The sequence below is a fragment of the Camelus bactrianus genome, chromosome 23 (assembly GCF_048773025.1).
Source record: "Camelus bactrianus isolate YW-2024 breed Bactrian camel chromosome 23, ASM4877302v1, whole genome shotgun sequence".
Lineage (NCBI taxonomy): Eukaryota > Metazoa > Chordata > Mammalia > Artiodactyla > Camelidae > Camelus > Camelus bactrianus.
The window spans coordinates 1,047,641-1,067,224 of record NC_133561.1 but is presented as its reverse complement, the minus strand read 5'-3'; the positions used below and the strand labels follow the sequence as shown (position 1 = coordinate 1,067,224).

Sequence of the window (19,584 nt, the reverse complement as noted above, 5' to 3'; positions counted from 1 at the left end):
TCCCCTGAGGCCAGCAGGCGGAACGCCACCAGCCCCCGACCCGAGGGTGGGGCCTGCCCCACCCTTTCCAGAAACCAGGCTCCGGTGTCAGGGGTGGAGCCCCACCCGGGAGCAAGTTCTGCGACCAGCGGCCCAGACCGGGGCGGGCCCCAGGGAGGGAGGGCGGCGGCGGCGGCGGCGGCGGCGGCGGCAAGCCGGGACAACCCCGCCCCCCCACCGTGGTCTCTCCGGGAGAGGGCCTGACCCAGGGTCCGGAGACCCCGCACAAGGAGGGCCAGCCAGGACCCGCCTGCCGACCAGCTCCACAGGCCTTGAGCCCTGGAGGGGGGCTGGTGACGTTTCACAACCCAAGTAGCAGCAACAGCAGCCGAGGAGCACCCCGCCCCCGCGCGCCCCCACCCCCACCCCGCTCCGGCCCGACGTGCAGTGCAGGGAGCCCCGCCCAGCTATCCCGCACGTTCCTACACTGAACCTCCCTGATCGGCTCCATTTTTCAGATAAGGGAACTCAAGCAGAGAGAAGGCTAGTAACTTCCCCAAAGCTGAGCTGGGACTGCAGAGCCGGACTCTTTTTTCGCAGGGAGGGGGAGGTTGTGGGGTAAATTAGGTTTATTTATGTGCTATTTTTGATATATATTTATTTAATGGAGGTCCTGGGGATTGAACCAGGACCTCCTGCCTGCTGAGCACGCGCTCTACCACACTGAGATGTGCGCCCTGAACAGCAGGTGAGCTCTGGAGAAGAGAGAAGTGGGAGTTGGCCTCAGGGAGGCTCAGAGTAAGACAGCCAGGCTGCCTCTCCCATCCCCCACAGCACAAGGGTTTCAAAGTCAAGGCCACACCCGCTAGAGCAGAGGGACGGTCCCAAGGACCCTGTCAGGAGAGGAGGTGCAGGACAGAGGACTGGAGACCTCAGTGTCAGTCTGTCCTGTCCTGCTTCTCCAAGGAGGTGTTGAGGCCCTGGAGGTGGGGCCCCATGGGAACTTGATGGTGGCTGGAAAGTTCTGGTGTCCATGTCTGAACTCGATGTCCCTCTCTCCAGTGGCAGGTGAAGAAGGGGCTGGTGCACAGACCCAGCTGCTGGCTGGGCAGGTGAGGGGATGCAGGGGGACCTCCCGCCCCCCACCAAGAACTTGGACCCTGGGAACACACCGGGCTGGCCCACGCTGCCCGGACCTTGCAATGCTGTGCCCCCTCTCCGACCCTCCTGACTCTCTGGGGCCTGGTGTAGACACCCATTCCTCCAGAAAGCCCTGCCAAGGCCAGGCAGGTGCCCCTGGTCTGTGCTGCCCCAGCCCCGTGCACCCCGCTGACACATGGAGCTGGAACTTCCTGTCGCTGCCTCTCTCCCGCAGGGCTGCCAGCTCTGTGTCTAATCATAGCCCTGCCCTGCACGGCACCCAGCATATACTGGGTGCATAGGAGACATCGAAAGAATGAGTGAATGAATGTATAAGAAATGAGGCCCAGGCCCCAGGACAAGCCCCTCCCAGGTGCCCAGAACTGTATCTTCTTCATCCTGGTGTACCAGCATCTGCCATGGTGCTTGGCACACAGCACAGGTGAAAGGGACAGGTAACTGACTGCCGTGCGACAGGAGGTGGTGTGACTGTGACAGCAGTTACAGCAGGTCCAGGGTGTGCAGGCCAGAGGAAGCAAACTCGCTCTGCCTGGAGGAGTGTGGGAGCCCCCCACCCCACATAGGTGTTTGGGAGGAGCAGTCCAAGCAGGTGTGAGGTGCACGGTGGGGGGGGGGCTCCAGAGAACAGATGCCCTCCAGCCCAGGGCCCCCTCATCTTCTGCCAGCCGGGACCCGTGCCCCAAGGCCTTCTCTGCAGCTCCGGGACCCTGAGGCCCTGGTTTGTGGCTCAAGCCACAAGAGGACCAAGGGAGGGTGAGGGGAGCGAACTGAGGCACCCAGAGGAGCCCACGACTCTGGCGCTGATGAAACCATCCCTCCATCCTCCCTCGAGGCTCCCTGGCCCTCAGACACCTGCTGTTTGCACCCAGCCTGGAGGAAGAAAGCAGGTCGTCCACAGAGGCCTCATTGTTCCCGGGGTGACTCACATGGCCTGGGTGCTGTGAGGTGCCCAGCAGGGGCTCCCATCACAGCCTCGGCTCTGAGGCCCAGGCTGGAGAGAGCGCAGGCATCCCCTGGCCAGGCCCCTCCCAACTCAGAGCGGGCCAAAGCCCCTTGGAGACTCAGCCCTGAGTCTCCCTCAGAAGACAAGAGACAGAGGTGACTTCAGTCGGGGGGGGGGCCTTTATTCCGGGCTGGGGTGGGCATGTGGGGGTCGCTGTGAGTGCGGCGTCCAGCTGGGCAGCTCCTGGGCTGCAGGGGGCAGTTGGCCCGGGGGATGCTCAGGGGCCCGCAGGAGCTGGGGGCGTGCAGGGCAGGGACATGGCCGGGGAGGAGGGCCTGGGGGAAGGAGGCCAGGCCTCTACTTCCAGCGCCCGGTGACCTTGGCCTTCCCGCGGGTCTTGGAGCTGCAAGAGAAGCAGGCCCTGTGAGGCAGAGCACGGCAGGGCAGCGTCTCTCCACGGGGTCGGGGAATGCGGAGGGCTGAGAGGGGCAGCAGCCTGGGGGGCTGGGGGCGAGAGCTCTCTGTCCCCTCCTCACTCCCAGCGGCGCTGAGGGAAGGAGAAGGAGGGGTGGCTGGGAGACCGGAGGCGGGGCGGGGCGGGCAGTGGCGGGGGCAGGGGTACTCACACTTTCTGGTTATCATTGATCCTGTTCCGGAGAACGTTGATCTGTAGGAAGAGGAGGGGAGAAGGGAAGTGGCTGCCACTCTGGTGAGGCCCCCTCCCCCTGGGAGGCCTGGCCTGTGCGTCCCTGTCCTCCCATGGGGCTGAGCGGCTGCCTTGAGGACTGCAGGGACACGCCGGCCAGAAGGGAGGGGGCCCCTGGGGCTGGAACCCCAGGAAGATGTCTGCTCAGCCCCGGCGCACCCTCTGATTCCTGAAGCGTCAGCCCAGTGGTGGGCACTGTGCACATCAGAAGGGGCGCCGGGGCAGGTGGGCTGGATGGGAAGGGGCCTGCGGAGCGCACAGGTGCAGACCCGGTCCGTCAAAGCAGGGCGGTGGGCGGTGGGCGGTGGGCCGGCTCACCTCGTATTTCTGCTGCTTGAACTTCTCCTGCAGGTCGAACTTCTCCGCCTCCAGGCTGTAGATGCTCTCCCACAGCTCGCGGGCCTTCTCCCTGCACAGGCCAGGGCGGGGAGCAGGGGCAGGGGCAGTCAGGAAGGGCCCCCACTGCCTTCATCCCGATCCCCCGACCCCGGCCTGGCCCTCCTTCCGCCCCTAGGCCTGCCGAGGCCCCGCACCCTGGCTCAGCACCCAGCACTGAGGATGGGAGACCAGCGCGGCCACGACAGGGAATGCGGAGGAAGCGGGGACGCCCCTGGCGCTGCGGAGCCTCCACGTCGATCCCCTCCCCGCCCCCGGGAGCAGGTGGGGAATGAGCAGCCCTCCCGGACCAGAGCCCTGCCTGGTCCTGCAGCGCCGCCTGGGAATACGTGGGGCGGTAGCGCCCCCTGGTGGCGCGCGCAAGACAGCGCCCTCCTCTGGCCCCGCCCCTTCCGCCAGGTGTGGCCCTGGCCCCGCGGTCCCACCTCAGCTGGTCCTCGTTCAGGTGGTCGATGGCCAGCACCTTCCTCCTCTCGGCCAGAATCTTCTTCTTCTTTTCCCGCTCTGTCTGCCTCTTCCCACTTTTACGCTCCGTCTGGAGGGGGTGACAAGCAGGGAAACGGGCTGGAGGGGGCTGGAGGACGCCGCTTCCTAACCCCTCACCCCCCAGACCCAGTGGGGGAGAGAGGCACGGCCTGCATGGGGCCAGCTTCCGTCCTCTTCCTCCTGTGACACCCACGCCATCAACTGCCTGGATGCCCAGGCAGCGGGGAGGGGGCGTGGCGGGAGGCTCCCTACAGCCCCCTCTCCCTGCGTCCCACTCCCCTACATCCCCCTCCAGCTCAGTGCCTTCCCCTTCCAGCGCTCCCCAAACTACAAGGTGGAGGATGGTGCAAGGATTGGTACCCACCTCGGCCTGCAGAACCAGGACACCACGAGAGGAAGACCAGAGAGAAAGACGGAACCAGGACAGAGAAAAGGGGCAGGGCGCGGGGACAGAGGCAGACACGGGAAGGAGAGGGTGGTTCAGACACGCGATGTGGCAACCCGGTTACTGGACAGGCGTCTGGGTTAGGGTTAGGGTGGGGGCTATTCTGACTGCAGCGTCCTGCTGGTATGGTCACGTGAGTGCAAAAGCCAGGGGGCTGGCCCGGTCCTGACCAGGGACTTAGAAGTCTAGGAAAACGTTCTGATGAGTCCACTGTATTGAGGAAATCGATTTCCCGTTTTCCCTCCCCCTGAGGATGGAGGCTCTTGGGTGCGGGGCACCAACGCTAGGACCTGGGAGTGAGCTCCCAGGAGTAAACCAGCCCACGTCTACATGGCTTAGAGGCTCTCCAGGGTAGCAGGCAGGGCCAGCAGTATTAATCCCATTTTATAGATAAGGAAAGTGAGCTCCAGGGTCACAGACCACACAGGGCTGTCTGTGGTGGGTCTGATGGGCACAGGGCCTGCCAGCTGCATCCGGCCACCGTGGGGCCAGGGATGGGAGGGGCAGCCCCCACCCCACCGGTGCCTCCCAGGGAAAGCCAGCTGGGTGGAGAGAAGCTCAGGGCCTGGGCATGAGAACTCAGCCTCCCAGCAGCACTGGGAGTTTCTCCCAGGGTCCCGCCTGCCCTCCGTCTGCTGCAGGGGACACCGCCCCTCACAACACCGCAGCCCCAGAGAGCCCCCACCTTCTGGATGTAGCCTCCGAAGTGCATCATGTTGGACAGAGCCTTCTTCTTCCGGGCCTCGTCCTCAGCCCTCCTCCTGCTCTCCTCCTCCTCCCGGCGGGCCCTCTCCTCCTGGGTCCCAGCGGGGCAGAGAGCAGATTAGGGGCAGGGGCCCGAAACCCCGACCCTGGGCTGGCGCTGGGGTATTCGCGGCTGAGTGGGGTGTCTCTAGGGTGTCTCTGGCACAGGGCCTGGGGCTGGAGGTTGCTGAACGGTGATGAACGGGGTCCTGATTCCCGAGTGTGAGGCCCCACCACCCCTCAGGCCAGGGACTCTGGGGGGCCCCGTGGTTGTGGAAGGTCCTGGGCAGCAGCGCAGGAAGGGAGCCACGGTGCCTCAACTCCCAGGGGCCTGCACTGGGGAGGGATGAGGGTGCTAAGTGCATTTTGTCCTGTTCGCTGGGAATCACCGGAGCCCAAATAATGCCCAGCGCTCAGGACTGAGTGCTGGTCTATGGAGAGCGAGGGGCCTGGGCGGGCCACTCACAGCCAGGCGGGTCTGACGCTCCCTCTCCCGCTCAGTCCGGATGCGCTGCTGCTCTGCCCGCTCCGCCCGCCGTTTCTCCTACGCAGGGAAACACAGCCTGCCCAGCATGTGCGTGCGGAGCGGTCATCGGGAATGCAGGACCCCCGGGAAAGAGGAGGCAAGGCAGCCCCAGGGGCTGTCCCCTCAGAGTCTCAGGGCAGTGGCGTCTCCCTGCGAGGGCCTTTGCTCACAGCCAGTCCCTCAGACAACAGACACAGGAACGCCCTGGCCAAGGTGGGTGGGTGGCCCGCGTCGAGCCGTACTCGTGGGACTGACCTCAGCTTCTGAAAAATGTCAGGCAGGCTTCTCCATGTCCCTCAGTGCCCCCCCAACCCTGACAGTGGCCCTCTGCCAGGAGATAGAGGCCAAGTCCTCAGCCAGCCTAGCAACACGGGCCGTGGAGAGAGAACAAGGAATCCAAGTAACCTCCCCCGCCAGTGGGATAGCTGGGATTCCGGAGGCCACCTGCATCTTCCCTCCATTCTGGGGGGGGGGGTGGGCTTCTGCCCGCTGGGAGGGAGGGGGTGGGGGTGGTCAGAGAGGATGGGTCAGCTCCAGCCCTCTGGGGTGGGAAGGGGGCCCCTGCTGGACCTCACTCCCAGCAGGGCCAGGGTCCCCAGGGCAAGCCCCCCAGGGCTGGGGCGGGGTAGGGGGGCAGACACCCACGATCCGATCCTTGAGCGAGACCAGCTCCTCCTCCTCCTTCTTCCTGTTCTCGAAGTGCGCCTCGATCAGCGCCTGCAGCTCATTCAGGTCCTTCTCCATGCGCTTGCGGTGGATGTCCTGCGGGGATGGGGGGCCTTGGGCTCAGAGGGGCAGCTGGGGCCCGAACCCAGGACAGCGGCCAGCACTGGATGCCCTCCCGCCGCGACCTTCCGCAGCCACAAGGCCGTGAGGTCTCTCCCGTGGAGCCGGCCCTCCCCAAAGCCGGCACTCACGTCGAAGTCCACTCTCTCTCCGTCGGGTATCTTGGGCGGCACCAGGTTGGGCATGAACAGCCTGGCGGACAGAAGGAGGCGTGAGCGCCACCCCTCCCTGGACCCGAGGGGCTGCGGTGCCCGGTGGACAGGAGCCCCTCCTCCCTGCGGAAGCGCGGCGGCCCACTGCCCGGCGATACCAGCGCCAGTGTCCACACGGAGTCCTCACGCTCACTCAGCACCCATGTGGGGGTCCCACAGCTCTCACACGTGTCCCTTCATCAGACACGGAGCAGGAACCACTGATCTCAGTTAAGAAAACCAAGGCTCAGAGACGTAGTGATTTGCTCAAAGCCACACAGCCAGGAGGAAGAGAGGCTGACAGGCGATGCATTTGGCCACGTCCTGGCATCTCCCCAGGAGCCTGATCCCCACCCCACCACACCCTAGCTGTGTGACACGGGGCCCGTGGGCTCTGGGCCTTGGTTTCCCCGTCTGCCCTCGTCTGTGTGGGGCTGAAACGAGACCCTCCTGTGTTCGTACCAGCGCAGGAACGGCAGGGGAGCTGGACTGTGGGGCCGGGCTGGTGTCAGGCCATTTCAGACCTGCCCGCTGAAGCTGGAAGACCCCTGCGCGTGTGCTGAGGCACCTTCTGCTGGTGGGATTGGCCCTCCCGAAAGGAAAACCTCATGGGCCCCCACCCCACCCAACACCCAGCACCCAGGTGATGTCACGTATGTGGCACCAAGTTGCCCCATGGGGCCCTTTGGGACTATCTGAAGCCACAGGCCTAGGCTGACACGGCTTCACTGCTTGGCTTCCCCGCAGTGTTCTTCCCTCTTTCCCCGGGTCCCACTGCAGCCACTGAGGAGGGTGTCCTAGCTCTCCTGTGGGATAGGATGGGGTGTCCGCCCAGGGTCAGGACCATCTTTTCCTCTAGATGAAGGCAGTGCTGACCGTGGGGGGCACAGAACTGGTGTTGGACTGTGGGTGGATTTCGGCCCCCAAGTCCCCCCTGACACGCAAACCCCAGTGAGACTCTTGTGCAGCACACGACCTGTACACCCCCCAGCCCATGCCCCCTGTGCCACAGGGCACTGCGGCCTGGTCCCGGCTGTGCTCTGATGGGCCCCTGCCCCCAGGGCTTCAGTGTGGACAGGTGCGCCCCACTCACCTGGGCTTGGGTTTGGACCCCTCCACTGGGCCGTCTGGAGAGGAGGGAAGCACACAGCCAGGGGTCAGGAGGTCCTGGGTCTGGTCTCACTCTGCCCTGATGAACTAGGTACCCGTGGACCTCTGCTTCCCCATCCACCCTGGGGACAGCCCTCCCAGCCTTGGGGACCCCTGGTTGCAGGAGAATCCAAAGAACTAAGCATCAGGGTGGAAAACCCCACACTGTGTCTCACAGCATCCCTGGGGGTGTCTCAGGGACACACACACAGCCCTCTCATCAGCAGCACTGACCTGCAGGGAGGACGGCCAGAGGCACAGTCCCTGGGGGTCCTAGTCCCAGAGTCCCCTCCCAGTCTCTGCCTCCTCAGTTGCCCCCATACCTCCTGGTGGCCCAGGACCAGGAAACTGAGGGGCATGATTCCCAGCCCCACTGGCTGCACTGTCCCCGGAGGCATGACTGGGGCCACCTGGGCGGCTGGAGAAGGCTGCAGCCCGACAGCGACCACAGCAGTGACCTGCCCCATGGACCATCTGTGCATGGGATCTCATCCTGCAGATGCTGCACCCTTGAGAGAGTCACCCAAGCTCCAGGAGACTCATGTGCACATGTGACTTGTGGCCACTGCCCAGCCTAGACTGGACACCTAGACTGGACACCCGGCCCTCTCCCCCTGGGCACCACCAAGGCAGCTTCTCTCCAAAACCCACATGGTCACCGAGCCCTGTCCTCTCTTCCTCGAGCCCCATCCCCTCCCCCAGAGCTGCCGTGCCCCCGGCCCCCCCCATTCCCATCCCGATGTCCAGTGTCCTCACCTTCCACCTCCTTAACATCCTCTTCTTGTCCATCTTCTAAACAGAACATGAGAAATCAGTAAAGGTCCTGGTTCTGAGCTCAGCCCCCCCCCCCCCGCCAAGAGCCTCCCCACATAGGTCCTTGGCTAAGCGTGCCCTGCAGGGGCCTGGGGTCCGGGAGCTCTCTGTCCACACACCCACCCCCACGCCCAAGACCACCTGGCACAAGAGGAGCACGTGGTCAGCGTCTATTGACCGGACAGCCGAGGGCTGAGCCCCAGCCCAGGCAGGACGCGCTGCTGTCGGGCTGCAAAGCACATTCCAGGCAGATTTCTTGCTGCCGTGGGAATGGCTCTGGGGTGCTTGTCACCTGGGTGCCAGGACAAAGCCCCTCGGACCCTCAGACTCCCGCCCTGCTCCGAGCAGAGCCTCACCTTCAGCACTGGGCTCTTCAGCCTCGCCTCCAGCCTCTTCTCCCGCTGCCTCCTGCTCTGGAGAAGTGACCCAGACACAGTGAACTCAGGCCCCACGTGTGCCGGCAGGAGAACGGGGGGGTGGGGGGCGCAGCGGCATCCAGGGGCAGGATGAATGTGGGGGTGACTGGTGCGACTGGCAGGGGCTGCTCTGTTCTTGGTTTAAACCAGAATTTGGCAAACCCCAGGGCCCAACCTTGCCCCCAGACTGTTTCCGTAAATAAAGTTTTGTTGGTACACGGCCCGGCTGCCTCAGGCTGCAACAGAACCGGCTCGCTGCCGCAGGGACTGTGTAGCCGCAAAGCCTAAAACATGCACTCTTCACAGGACGTCCGCTGGCCGCCGGGGAACACGGCGGAAAGGCATGGCTGTGGAGGTCCTTCTGTTTGAGCCTCGCCTCCTGGGGGCTCTGGACACCTGCTCTGGACCTGCAGACCGCGGGGAGGGCAGGAGCACGGAGGGGGGGGGGCAGGCAGGTGGGGGGCAGCCCCAGAGCGGGGTGGCCTCGAGGCCTCGCTGGACGGGGGCTCTGCCTGTGGGCTTTCTGTCTGACTCAGCACCCACTCCCCACCCCACTCCCCGACTTTGCCCCCAGGGATGTGGCACCACAGGGGTCAGGGAAGTCCCTATCGGGGACTGAGACCCTAGAAACCCTTCATCTGTGTCGGAGAGAAACCAGGAGCCGGCCTGCACGTGAGTGAACGAGCTGCCCGCCACGTGGGCATGTGTGCCACCCAGAGAGCCGGGGATCCTCCTGTTTCATCTACTCGCTCGGCAGGAGGTGGCCCCCACCTCAGTCAGGCGCTCAGAGCAGACAGACACGTTAGACAGCGTGATGCCAGGCACACAGCTCGGCCTGTAAGAAGTGCCTGCGATGCTCCTGGGCTGAGGGCCTTGGGTGGCGGCCTCTGAGCAGAGGGGGTGGGAAAGCCCAACGGGGCGGGGCCAGCACGAGAAACGTCCACCCCAGTCTCCACCGCCCCGGCCTCTCCCGCCCCAGCCTCCTCTCTTTTCCTAGGTCTGAGGCCTGGAGATGCCTCTTCTTTGACCCCTGCAGGATGCTTACCTCAAAGAGGATCCTTCCAGCAGGGGGTGACAGTGGAGGGCTGGCCAGCAAGGACGGGGCCAGGTGTGGGGGCCACCTTCCAGCCATCTTGTTAACACCTCTCCCACTCTGATGTTTCAATCCTCACCCTCACCCAGTGGCCACACAGCACCCACTAGATGGGCGCCCAGCTGCCCACAACACCCTCAGATGTCACTGTCAGAAAGCTCTTTCTAAACTTAAGCCCCAGTCTGTCCCCCTTGTCCTGGTCTTGCCCTGCCCACAGCAGCGCACACTTGTGGGCTGACATCATGTCCCCCTGCCCCAGCTATTTCCAGTCCCCCAGCTGCTCTCCCGATGACTCTGTCCCCAGGTCCCTCACCCCCTGGCTGCCCTGCCTGGGTGCTGTCCACCAGAGGGAGGGTCGGGAGCAGGATGGTGGGGGTGCTGGAGGAGGGCACACGTCAGTCCCCCCAGACCTGGACTTGGAGCAGGTTGGGGGACTGGCCAGGCCGGGTCCCCCCACCTCCCCCCAGCCCAGGGGAGAGCTCAGGAAGCAGGAACAGGAGCGGTGGCCTCGGTCCCCCACACCTGCCCCACCCCACACAGGCCCTACTGGCAGGCAGCTCCAGGAACAGGGGTGGGTCACAGGGACAGGCAAAGCTGCACTGCCGTCTCTGCCCTCTTCTGGGGTCAGGGAGCAGCAGCCGTGAAGGGGAGAAGCCAGACAGGTTAGTCTGGGGCAGGAGGATGGGGCGGGAGCACATGGAAGGGTGAGTGTGGGCGGCGGGGCCCAGGTCCTGCCCCACCACCTCCTAGCAACCTGGGCGCCCCACTCCAGTAACTGCCTGGAGCCTCAGTGCCTCGTCAGTAGGATGGAAACACCTGGGTGGACTTACTTCTCGGGGTTGTACAGGTGTGCCTGGCCGGGGGAGCACTGACTGAGGGGTAACCGGCCACCTCCTGCCTCTACATGGCTGGGCCTCAGCCTCCCTCTGCTGGGGCAGAGGCTCCAGAGACCAGAGCAGGGTCAGTTCACTCCCAGCAAACACTTCCCCATTCCTACCCCGAAGGAGCCTCTCGGGTACCCACAGAACACTGCCCCTTTCCAGGAGAACCGGGCTCGGGGCAGATTTGGAAGGAAGCTGCCCATCTAAGGAACGCCCAGCGTTCCGACTCTAGGGAAGCAATGTGCATAGAACTGCTGTCTCCTGGAGGAAGCGGAGACCCTGGGGCTGGCCATCCTAGCAGCTTGGTGACATCTGTCCAGACCTCGCTTTCCTGGTCACCGGCCGCAGGGGCGTAGCTACTCGGGACGCAGCTGTGGTCCATTCATTGCAAGCAAGGCAGATGCTACGGGGACTCAGACCGCCATCACAGTGGAGAGTTATTTTGTTAATTTACCATCAAGTCCTACTGTGCAGAGCACGCAGATGGGTCCCAAATCCAGGGTCTATGGCTCGAACTTCCCTCCCCAAAGCCAAGGAAACCCACTGTATGGAGGGGCTGGGCAGGGAACACAGCCTCGAGTGCAGCCAGCTAGATTTGGGTTCAAAAACTATCCAAATGGCCTCTGAAGTGCTTGCTGTTCCTTGAGAGCTGGCTCCCAACACCCCTCCCAGGTTCTCCTGGGAGCGTCTCTGTGTCTCCTCTTTGACAGGCACCCCTAGAACAGCCTCACATGTGCAAGCGGCCCCCATTTTCCCCAGAAGACACGGAAACGGTCCCTATATCTCCCAAGCCCCGACTCTGTCCTCAGAACTTCCAGCTCCTAACATCCACACACCATGTGCTAGAATGACGTTTCTGAGGATCTGCTGAGCCTCTCAGGGGCAAGGTCCACTCTGCTCGGGGTGCAGAAGCTGTTTGGGGGCAGGCTGAGGACAGAGCGAGCTCTCCTGACCACCTCCACGGGTCAAACACTCGGGAAGATGGGAAGGTTAGGTGCTTTCAGGGAGAAGGGGCACCAGGCTGCAGTAATGATCACAGAGAAGGAAGGGCTAAGATCTGGGGGTCACAGTGGTCCTGCTCCAGGTAACAGTGTCTTCATACCTGCATGAAATGTCTCAGCTACCTGCACACTTCCATGATCTCATTTGAAAAAGTATTCAACTGAAAGTTTTAGGCGCGATCATGCTGTTATGGTTACGCTTTTCAAGTAGCGCTCATCTTTTAGAGAAACATGCTGAACTACACGAGCGGGAGATGCTGGGATGTCTGGGCTGATTCTGATGTCTGCCCCCAGTCCTGGGCAGAGGCGGGCGCAGGCGAAAGAAGACTGGCCGGGGCTGGTGGGCGCTGAGCTGGGTGACGCGTTGGGGGGGGGGCTGTATTGTTCTGTTTTTGCTACTTTTACAAGCATTTAAAACCTCACAAGGTAAAAAAGAAATTAGAGGGAAAAGCAGAGGTAATTCACTGGGAAAAGTGGTGATTCTGTGCGAACAAGCTAGTGGGCAGCAGAGACAGGTTTAAAGCTTTTGTCCCAAGATCTGAGCTGCCAGGGTTCGGGCTGACCCCAGTTCGGGGCCGCGGTTGGTTGAGGGGGGAGGCTCTTTGCTCAGCAGAGAGCAAGGGGTGGGAATGGACACGGCGCCCCCCACCCCAGGCCCTCCTTCTGGCCTCCCCCCCTCCACCTCCGTCCACCTGAGCTTCATACCTTCCACATCTCCTTCTGCTCCAGGAAAGAGGCCGCGGCCGCAAGAGAGGAGAGAAGAGATGGGTCAGGTCGGTTTCAAACCAGGCTGTCCTTCCACCCAGGGAGTGACAGGTGCGCGCTTACCTTCCTGCTCCCTGTGGAGCGAGGGAAGATGCTGTCAGGACACGGCACATGCTGCACACACATCTGCACACCGCACACTCACACACGCCGCACACAGGCCTTCTCCTGAAGATGGCCTGTTCCTAGCCCCCTCACTGGGTCCTGGAGTCCCCCGCTCAGCCCACCCGGCCACAAAGCCCAGCCCGGCCTAGCCTCCCTCCACGTTGCCTCCCACTGTCCCCAGGAAATCAGGTCAGCCGCTGGCCTCCCCTGTGTTCCGCCAGCCTCTTCCCTCACCCACCTCCCAGCTCCCCTTGCACCCCGACAGCCCTCTTCCTCCCCCATCTCCACCCACACGCAGCCCCCAAGCCCTCCACCCTCCGTGCCCAGATGTGCCCGCACAGATTCCTCCCCGGGCACCCGCCCCTCCAGGAGATGGCTGACTGGCCTCCAGCGTGTCCCCCTTAGGACAGCTGGCCCTCAGAGCAGCGCGGGGCACAGGGCAGTGCAGGGACAGCAACTTCCCAGGCAGCAGTGACAAGGCTCCGAGGTGGGTTTCTGGGGCTAGATGCTCTGTGGCCTCGGAGTCATTAGGGAAACTCTCTGGGGGCTCACTGCTGATCTCCTTGCCTGATGGCGGCCTCGGGGCCCAGGATGCCGCAGCCCTGGCCAGGCGTGCAGAGGGGACCGACAGGGCGCCCGGTACTCACTCCTCGTACTCCTCTCCGGCCTCCTCCACGTCCGACATGGTGTCCGCTTCCCTCTGGGGAGAGAAGCAGTCAGGGTGGGCGGAGGGCCGGCCCTCAGCTCTGCGAGAAGACCTGGGCCCCGCTGTCCACCCGCCCCTTGCAGCCCGTGACGCGACGTCTGCCCACGCTCTCCTGTGTCGGCGACGATGACACCCGCACCCCAGCCGGGCAGTGGCTTCAAACATCGTGCCTTTCTGAACAACAGCTCTAAATACATTTTCAGGCCACAGCCCTGCCCAGTGCTCAGGGGAGAACCCTGCCCCCGGCTCCAGCCACACAGCCCTGGCCTGGCTACTACTCGACTTGGCAATACAAGGAACAAACCGGGGTGCACCCCCGCCTGGCTGAGTCTGCAGGGGGCGACTCTCACTGACTGCAGGAAAAGCCAATTCATACGGTTACATTTGTGCAACGCTCCTGAAGTGGCAAAGCGGCAGAGATGGAGAGCAGACTGGTTTCAGGGGTGTTGGGGAGGCTGGGGGCAGGTGGGTGTGGTGATGAGGCACCTGAGGGGCCCCGCGGCTCCAGAGCTGCTCGGCGTCTTCACTGTGGTGGTGGATCCACTGACCCACAGCGGTTAAAAGGGAATAGACTCGCACACACGCGCACACTCTCACACGCACACAGACGCGCGCACGCGCGCGCACACAGTCCAAGCGGCACCCGGGAATCGGAGGAAGATGGTGGAATAGGCCAATTCCAGGTCCCGGCTGTGATCTGTAGCTGATTGTGCAGATGTTACCGCTGGTAGGGGGCAGGGATCTGAGCAAAGTGAACGGGGGCCTGTACCTTCTCACAACGGCACATTATCTACCACCATCCAATTAACTGGAGTTTCCCTAGGGAAACGCTCATTTTGAGACACACCCTCCCCCCACTAGGAACAGGCAGTGGAGACTCAGGTTTGGACAAGTCTTCCCAAGGCCTCTGACATCAGCTGTTCCTCTGTGCCATGGAGACAGATGCCCGCGCCCTGGCTGCCCTGCCCTGGGGTCTCTGAGGGCAGAGCTGACGAGGAGGAAGGTGTTTTACTGTAACTTCTGCGTGCTGACAGGAGAAACCAAGGGAAGGGTGGAGGAAGCCACACACAGGACTAGACTGTGAGACTAATCTGGCTTTACTGGCTCCATTGCGGACTTGCATGTGACCTTGGAAAGGGCATTGGCCTCCCTACACCTCAGTTCCCTCTTCTCCTGGGAGACAAGGGACGGGGTGACATGAGGCTGCCCCTGCCTTTGTCCCACTGATGTCCAGCGCTGTGGGTGACAGTGGCACAGATAGTGATTGCCCACTGCCCTGGCCACCTGTCCCCATATGACCCACCGTAGCAGCTGAGGCTGACCCTAAGCAACCATCTGGACATCCAGTGAGCCACAGCTTCAGTACACGGCGTGATTTCTGCCACAAGGCAGCCCCTTTGAGGTTCTGAAGGAGCCCCTGGCCCCAGCCTGCTCTAGTTGGTCCAGTCCTGCTGGGTCAGGACAGCGCGGCTACAGCAAGGCAGGCCCCTCCCCAGCCCCCTCGCTGGAGTCTGGAATCTGGAGTCGGGTGGGGCATGGAGGGTGGGGCTGGTTACAGGGAGCTTTGGACAAAAGCTGTACCACCTTTTGGCTCCCCCAGGTAGGGGTGGGAGAGAAGAGACATCAGACATGTAAGGAGAGAGACTCATACCCCAAAGGGTCTCCAAGTAGGGCTTCGGGGGAGAGCACAGGAGGGCCGCCCCCAGCCCAGGTGGATAAGCACTGCCTGGAGCCCCAGGGGCATAGCCAGAACCAGCGGCCTGAGAATTGGGCAGCCGCTCCTGAACCCCAGGAGGAATGTGTCACCTCAGGGAGGGGGGAGATTCCCCCGGGGACTGTGTGTGGCTAGCCTGGGGCTTGGGGTCTAGCCCTCTCTTCTTTCCTGCCCACCCTCACCCCTGGGCGTGGCCCTGGAGACCTCCCCCTGCTCCTGGGAGCACTGTCCAGCCCCTAAAAATAGCCTGCCACCACAAGGCTGGGGGCGGGCGTTCAGCAGAGAGGACACAGCAAGACAATTGTCCAAGGGGACAGAGGGTGGGGGAGGCGATGGGCTGGGGCTGGGGCTGGGGCTCCAGCGAGGAGACAGTGGAGAACCTGGCAGGCAAGGAATGAGAATGCCCACACCGGAGCCCCCTCCTGCTCCACAGACTGCTTCCTAGCCAGTCCCCCTCACATCTGAGAGGTCGGGTCCCCTTTCTTGGGGAGCAAAGCAAAAACAATAGAAGGCAAAAAGAACACTGGCCCTGCGATCAACAGATCTGGGTTTAGACCCCAGTTTTTGCTGTGTGACCTTAGTTAAGTCACTTAACCTCTCTGGGTCTCGGTTCACTTACCTATAAAATAGAGGAGCTTTAGGTTCTAGTCTTGCAGAAACAGTCTGAGTCTCTGAGGAATGGAGGCCCCACTCCTCAGCCCTTATCCCTAAAATTCAGCTGGATGCTTCCTAAGCCTGCAGCTGTCAGCCACCAGGAGAGCTGGGGTGCAGGGTACGGCTGGGCCAGGCAGGGGTGGGGCGTTAGGGTAGGAGGGAGGGGGCGGTGGGCAACTTGATGCTCTCAGATTCCTCTTCTGCCCCGAGGTGGGAGGACATGGGTCAGGGGAAGAATTTGGGAGACCAGGTGGCTTCCCAGCTGCACCAGCACAGGAACGTGCTCTGAAATGCCCCACACGCCAGGCGGCCCTTTCCCTGACGTTTCTGCAGTGCTCCTGGGAGCAGAGGGACTATTTCTCGCCTCACCACTTCAGAGCTTAGAGCAAGGGCTCTCACCATGGGGTGGGCGGGGCGGGGGTCACCCTGGCAGGGACCCTGGGGAGGCAGCTGGACTCAGAGTTAACCCTCTAACTCAGTCAGCTGGGTTCACGCCCCATGAAAGGTTCTCCCAGAGCGAGGTCAGCCCACGTCCTGTCTGGGGACATGGGCGCGATGCCAGGTCTGGGAAGTCAGGAAACTCCCTGTCCGCTGGGGGATCCTGCCTGCTTCTGGACATGTGGTCCTTCTGCGGGACAGTTTCTGATCCTGGAGAAGAGAGTTTGGCCCAAGGACTGTTCTGACCAATGTGACCACCTCACTCTGTCTCCAGGGATGGAGAAGAGCCTGCCTGGGCCAGGTCAGGAGGACCCTCTGCCTTGTGGTGGGGCACCAAGTGACCTGGGGGAGCTCCTGCAGGCTGGAGCATCACCGTGCTTAGGGGCCTGGCCATTGTCTGTCCATTCTGCCACCGAGGAAACAGGCCCAGGGCGGGGCAGCTACTCACCGAGATGCGCCAACCACACAGCACCTTCTGCGGCAGATCCGGGACCCAGACCTGTCTGCCGTCTCTGCCATGGGGTTCCCGCCACCCTGCTGCCCGAGTCCTAGAGCCGTCCCTGCAACACCCCCTCTGAAGCTCCAGAGGGAAGGGGACCCTCCCAGCTCCGACACCTGCTCAGAGGGGACGCGGGCACTCTGGACAGGGGGCCAGGCCCCAGGGCCCTTCCTTCTGCTCTTCCGAGTCTGCCGGAGCCTTACCTCAGAACAGGAGCTCAGACGGGTCCTGAGGTCTGGCCCGCCTTGGCGGGGACTGGGTGAGGGCGAGGGAGGGAGAGGGCTTTAAGCAGGCATGTGGGCTGGGGCTGGGGAGCCAGCCCTGTGGTGAGAGGAATGTGTGGCAGGAGACGCGCCGGGGGGGAGGCTGGGGGCGGGGGGGCAGTGGGGGTGTTGGCTGCGATTTTGGCAGGTTCCAGGGACAGGCTAAGGGAACATGTCCCCCACGCCATATAAGCCCATGTGGTCGTCCAGCTGCTCAGATAAGCTATTTAAAACCAGAACAGATAGGCAGGGGACGAGAGGGAGCAGGCGTGTGACATAAACCAGCTGTCCCTCCTGAGAATCCCGATAAAGCAGATGCCAGCAGCCCGGGCCGGGGAGACAGGCTGGGAAACGGGCGGGGGGCAGCAGGCGGTTCGCCCCCGGGACGGGGTCCACGGGAGAGGCAGGGCTTATCTGCAGCTTGACTTGAAATGATGCTGTGTGGGTGCTGGCGCCTTCCCAGCTACTGACTGCTTCCCCCGGGCCGGGCCTCGGGCGGGAGGCAGGCTCTGGGGGCCTCAGTAAGCCTATGTGCAGAGGGGGTCTTCTCCTTGACCCCAAGCGCCTCACTGGAAGGGACCAAACCCATTTCAGCAAGTCAGATACAAGGTAGAATTTCCAGCCAAGAATGGTAGTTCTCGTCTGACAGGCAGCTGTTTGTGCGAGGGGGCAGGGAAGCTGGTTGAAGTTCATTCCGATATGGCTTTAAAATTAGGCAACACGGGACTATGATCTGCTAACCCTACTAGATTATAAGACCCGTAAGACTGGGGCCCAGGGGTTCCATGTTTGCGTGTGTGTGTGTGTGTGTGTATGTGTCCGCGGCCCCTGGTACAGCGCTGGGGATGCTTGAGGGTCAGTACGTAAGGAAAGAGAGAGAAGGAAGCATGTCTGGGGACTGGTGGGCCATCTCCCCTCCATCTCTGGACTCTAAGGCCCCCATCCTGCCTGACTCCAAGAAGGAGTGCCCCTCCTCCAGACCAGCCCCCTCCTTCCTGTGTGCCCCCTCGCCCGGCCCGGGTCCAGCCCTCCCCACCCTCAGACTCTCCTCTGACTCGGCCACCCTGGAGGCCAGCCCACCGCACCGACCAGCCGCGTCCTTGAGAGGGTCCTCCACCTGTTCCTCACCCTCCGCTGTCAGACTCTTGTCCTGTCTCTCAGCTGAGCCTGTCCCTTCCACTGTCCCCGCTGGCCTCTGGGCCCAGGGCCCTGATTTCCCACCTCCAGGCTCATCCTCTGCCAGGGGCAGGGTAGGCTGAAGCCAGCAGCCAGCATCCCGGGGGGAGGGAGGCACAAGGAGGCAGATGGAGGGGGCAGGCGCAGGGGAACAGGCTGTCCAGGAGTGAGTGGGACACACCACCACCCACTCCCTGTCCGCACCCTGCCAGGGCCCAGCCTTGCTTTGCGTCCAGGCTGGAATCTCCTGGAATCCAGGAGTTGCTTTTCCTAAGCCCTCCCTTAACTTGAACCACTTCACTGGGTTGCTGATCCTTGGAAGCCCAGCAGTCCTTCAAACGGGTCACAATTCGTTTGCACGGATGCCTGGGAGAGGGATCTGGGCACCTCAGTCACCACAGGAAAAAGCTGGTAGGTCCTCGGCATCCGTGACTGACTGTGTGAGGCTTTCGCTAACTGTCCTAAGGCGGGGACTGCACTCGGAGCTCGGGGCAGCAGTCATTCAGCTGGCGGCTCTCACCGCCCTCCAGCAGCCACACTGGACACAGCAGGCTTGCCCCTGACCTGCCGCGGACGCCCCGTCTGCTAACAGGTGCAAGGTCACCTCCCGGCGTGGCTGGCAGAGAGGAGAGGAAGCAGACATGCCGGGCCAGGGCATCATTGGAAGCAGCAGGGTCTGGGATGGCGCCGCCGCCAAGGACCCAGAGGGGCAGGGCGCTGGTGAGGTCCCGGGCCTCCAGGGCAGGAAAGCAGGCAGACGGGGCGAGCAGTGTGGGTGGGACGCTGGGGGACCTGTTCTGTCCCCAGAGGGAGCTTAGTGCCACCTCGAGAGGCCTCGCCGCCCAGTCACCCCAGGACACACGCTCCGCCCTCATAGCTGTTACAGCTGCAGTCACGCTGGACGTGCGTCCAGCTCTGGGTTTACAGGCCGTCTCCCGATGGCGGTGAGTGCAGGGCCCTTGCGCCTGGGATGCATGAAGGCGAGGGAGTCCTGGGGTGCTGCCCCCCCGCACCCTGCCAGCAGTCTGCCCTCAGTGGGTGCCACCACGCGAAGGCAGCAGCTGCCAGACGCCCAGGGCCAAGCAGGCGCCCTCGGCCCCTCTCAGGCCTCAATGCTGCAGGGAGGGTTCTGGAACCTTCCATGAGTCTACGAGGACAGTTGTGCCTGCTGGACAAATCCACCAGCAAGGACTTTCCAAGGTGCAGGAGATGAGCATTCAAAAACCTGAAGGTTGCTTGTTTTAAGCCCCGAGTTCCTGGCAGGGCCAGTGCAGGGCCAGGCCCGAGGCCCCGGGCAGAGCTCACCATCTTCCCCGGGCCTTGTCCTCTACCCTTGGAGTTGGAGCACCCCCCAAAACTCTAGCCCTGATCATGGGTTGGGGGGTGCTCTGGGCAGGGCCTCCACGTCCTGCGACCCCCGACTCAGTGCCAGCCCGGGCCAGCCACAGGAGACCCACCAGCTGGAGACAGGCCAGCCTGAGGTCCCAGAGGGGGCCCTGCGGCCCTTCTGTCCCCGGGACCACAGGACCCCAGACAGGAGCCCTCACT

General features: G+C 63.2%; 1 protein-coding gene across 5 annotated transcripts in view; it reads right to left on the bottom strand.

The window, feature by feature from the left end:
- Nucleotides 1-2,243: 2,243 nt before the first annotated feature.
- The window catches only part of LOC105070008 (troponin T, cardiac muscle), a 31,141-nt gene continuing 13,800 nt past the window's right edge, over nt 2,244-19,584 (bottom strand). The window contains exons 10-23 of one of the 5 annotated variants that reach the window (XM_074351529.1): nt 13,234-13,286; nt 12,545-12,555; nt 11,514-11,533; nt 8,682-8,736; nt 8,269-8,304; nt 7,457-7,490; nt 6,304-6,364; nt 6,032-6,148; nt 5,327-5,404; nt 4,802-4,912; nt 3,611-3,720; nt 3,108-3,198; nt 2,710-2,750; nt 2,244-2,486 (exon numbers count right to left, since the gene is read on the bottom strand). In XM_074351529.1, coding sequence (XP_074207630.1) covers nt 2,441-2,486; nt 2,710-2,750; nt 3,108-3,198; nt 3,611-3,720; nt 4,802-4,912; nt 5,327-5,404; nt 6,032-6,148; nt 6,304-6,364; nt 7,457-7,490; nt 8,269-8,304; nt 8,682-8,736; nt 11,514-11,533; nt 12,545-12,555; nt 13,234-13,286 — 864 coding nt within the window. In that variant the 3' untranslated portion in view covers nt 2,244-2,440. Of the gene's footprint in view, nt 2,487-2,709; nt 2,751-3,107; nt 3,199-3,610; nt 3,721-4,801; nt 4,913-5,326; nt 5,405-6,031; nt 6,149-6,303; nt 6,365-7,456; nt 7,491-8,268; nt 8,305-8,681; nt 8,739-11,513; nt 11,534-12,421; nt 12,556-13,153; nt 13,287-19,584 lie in introns of those variants that run through there. The other 4 variants (XM_074351528.1, XR_012501751.1, XR_012501749.1 and 1 more) reach the window with 4 other exon arrangements.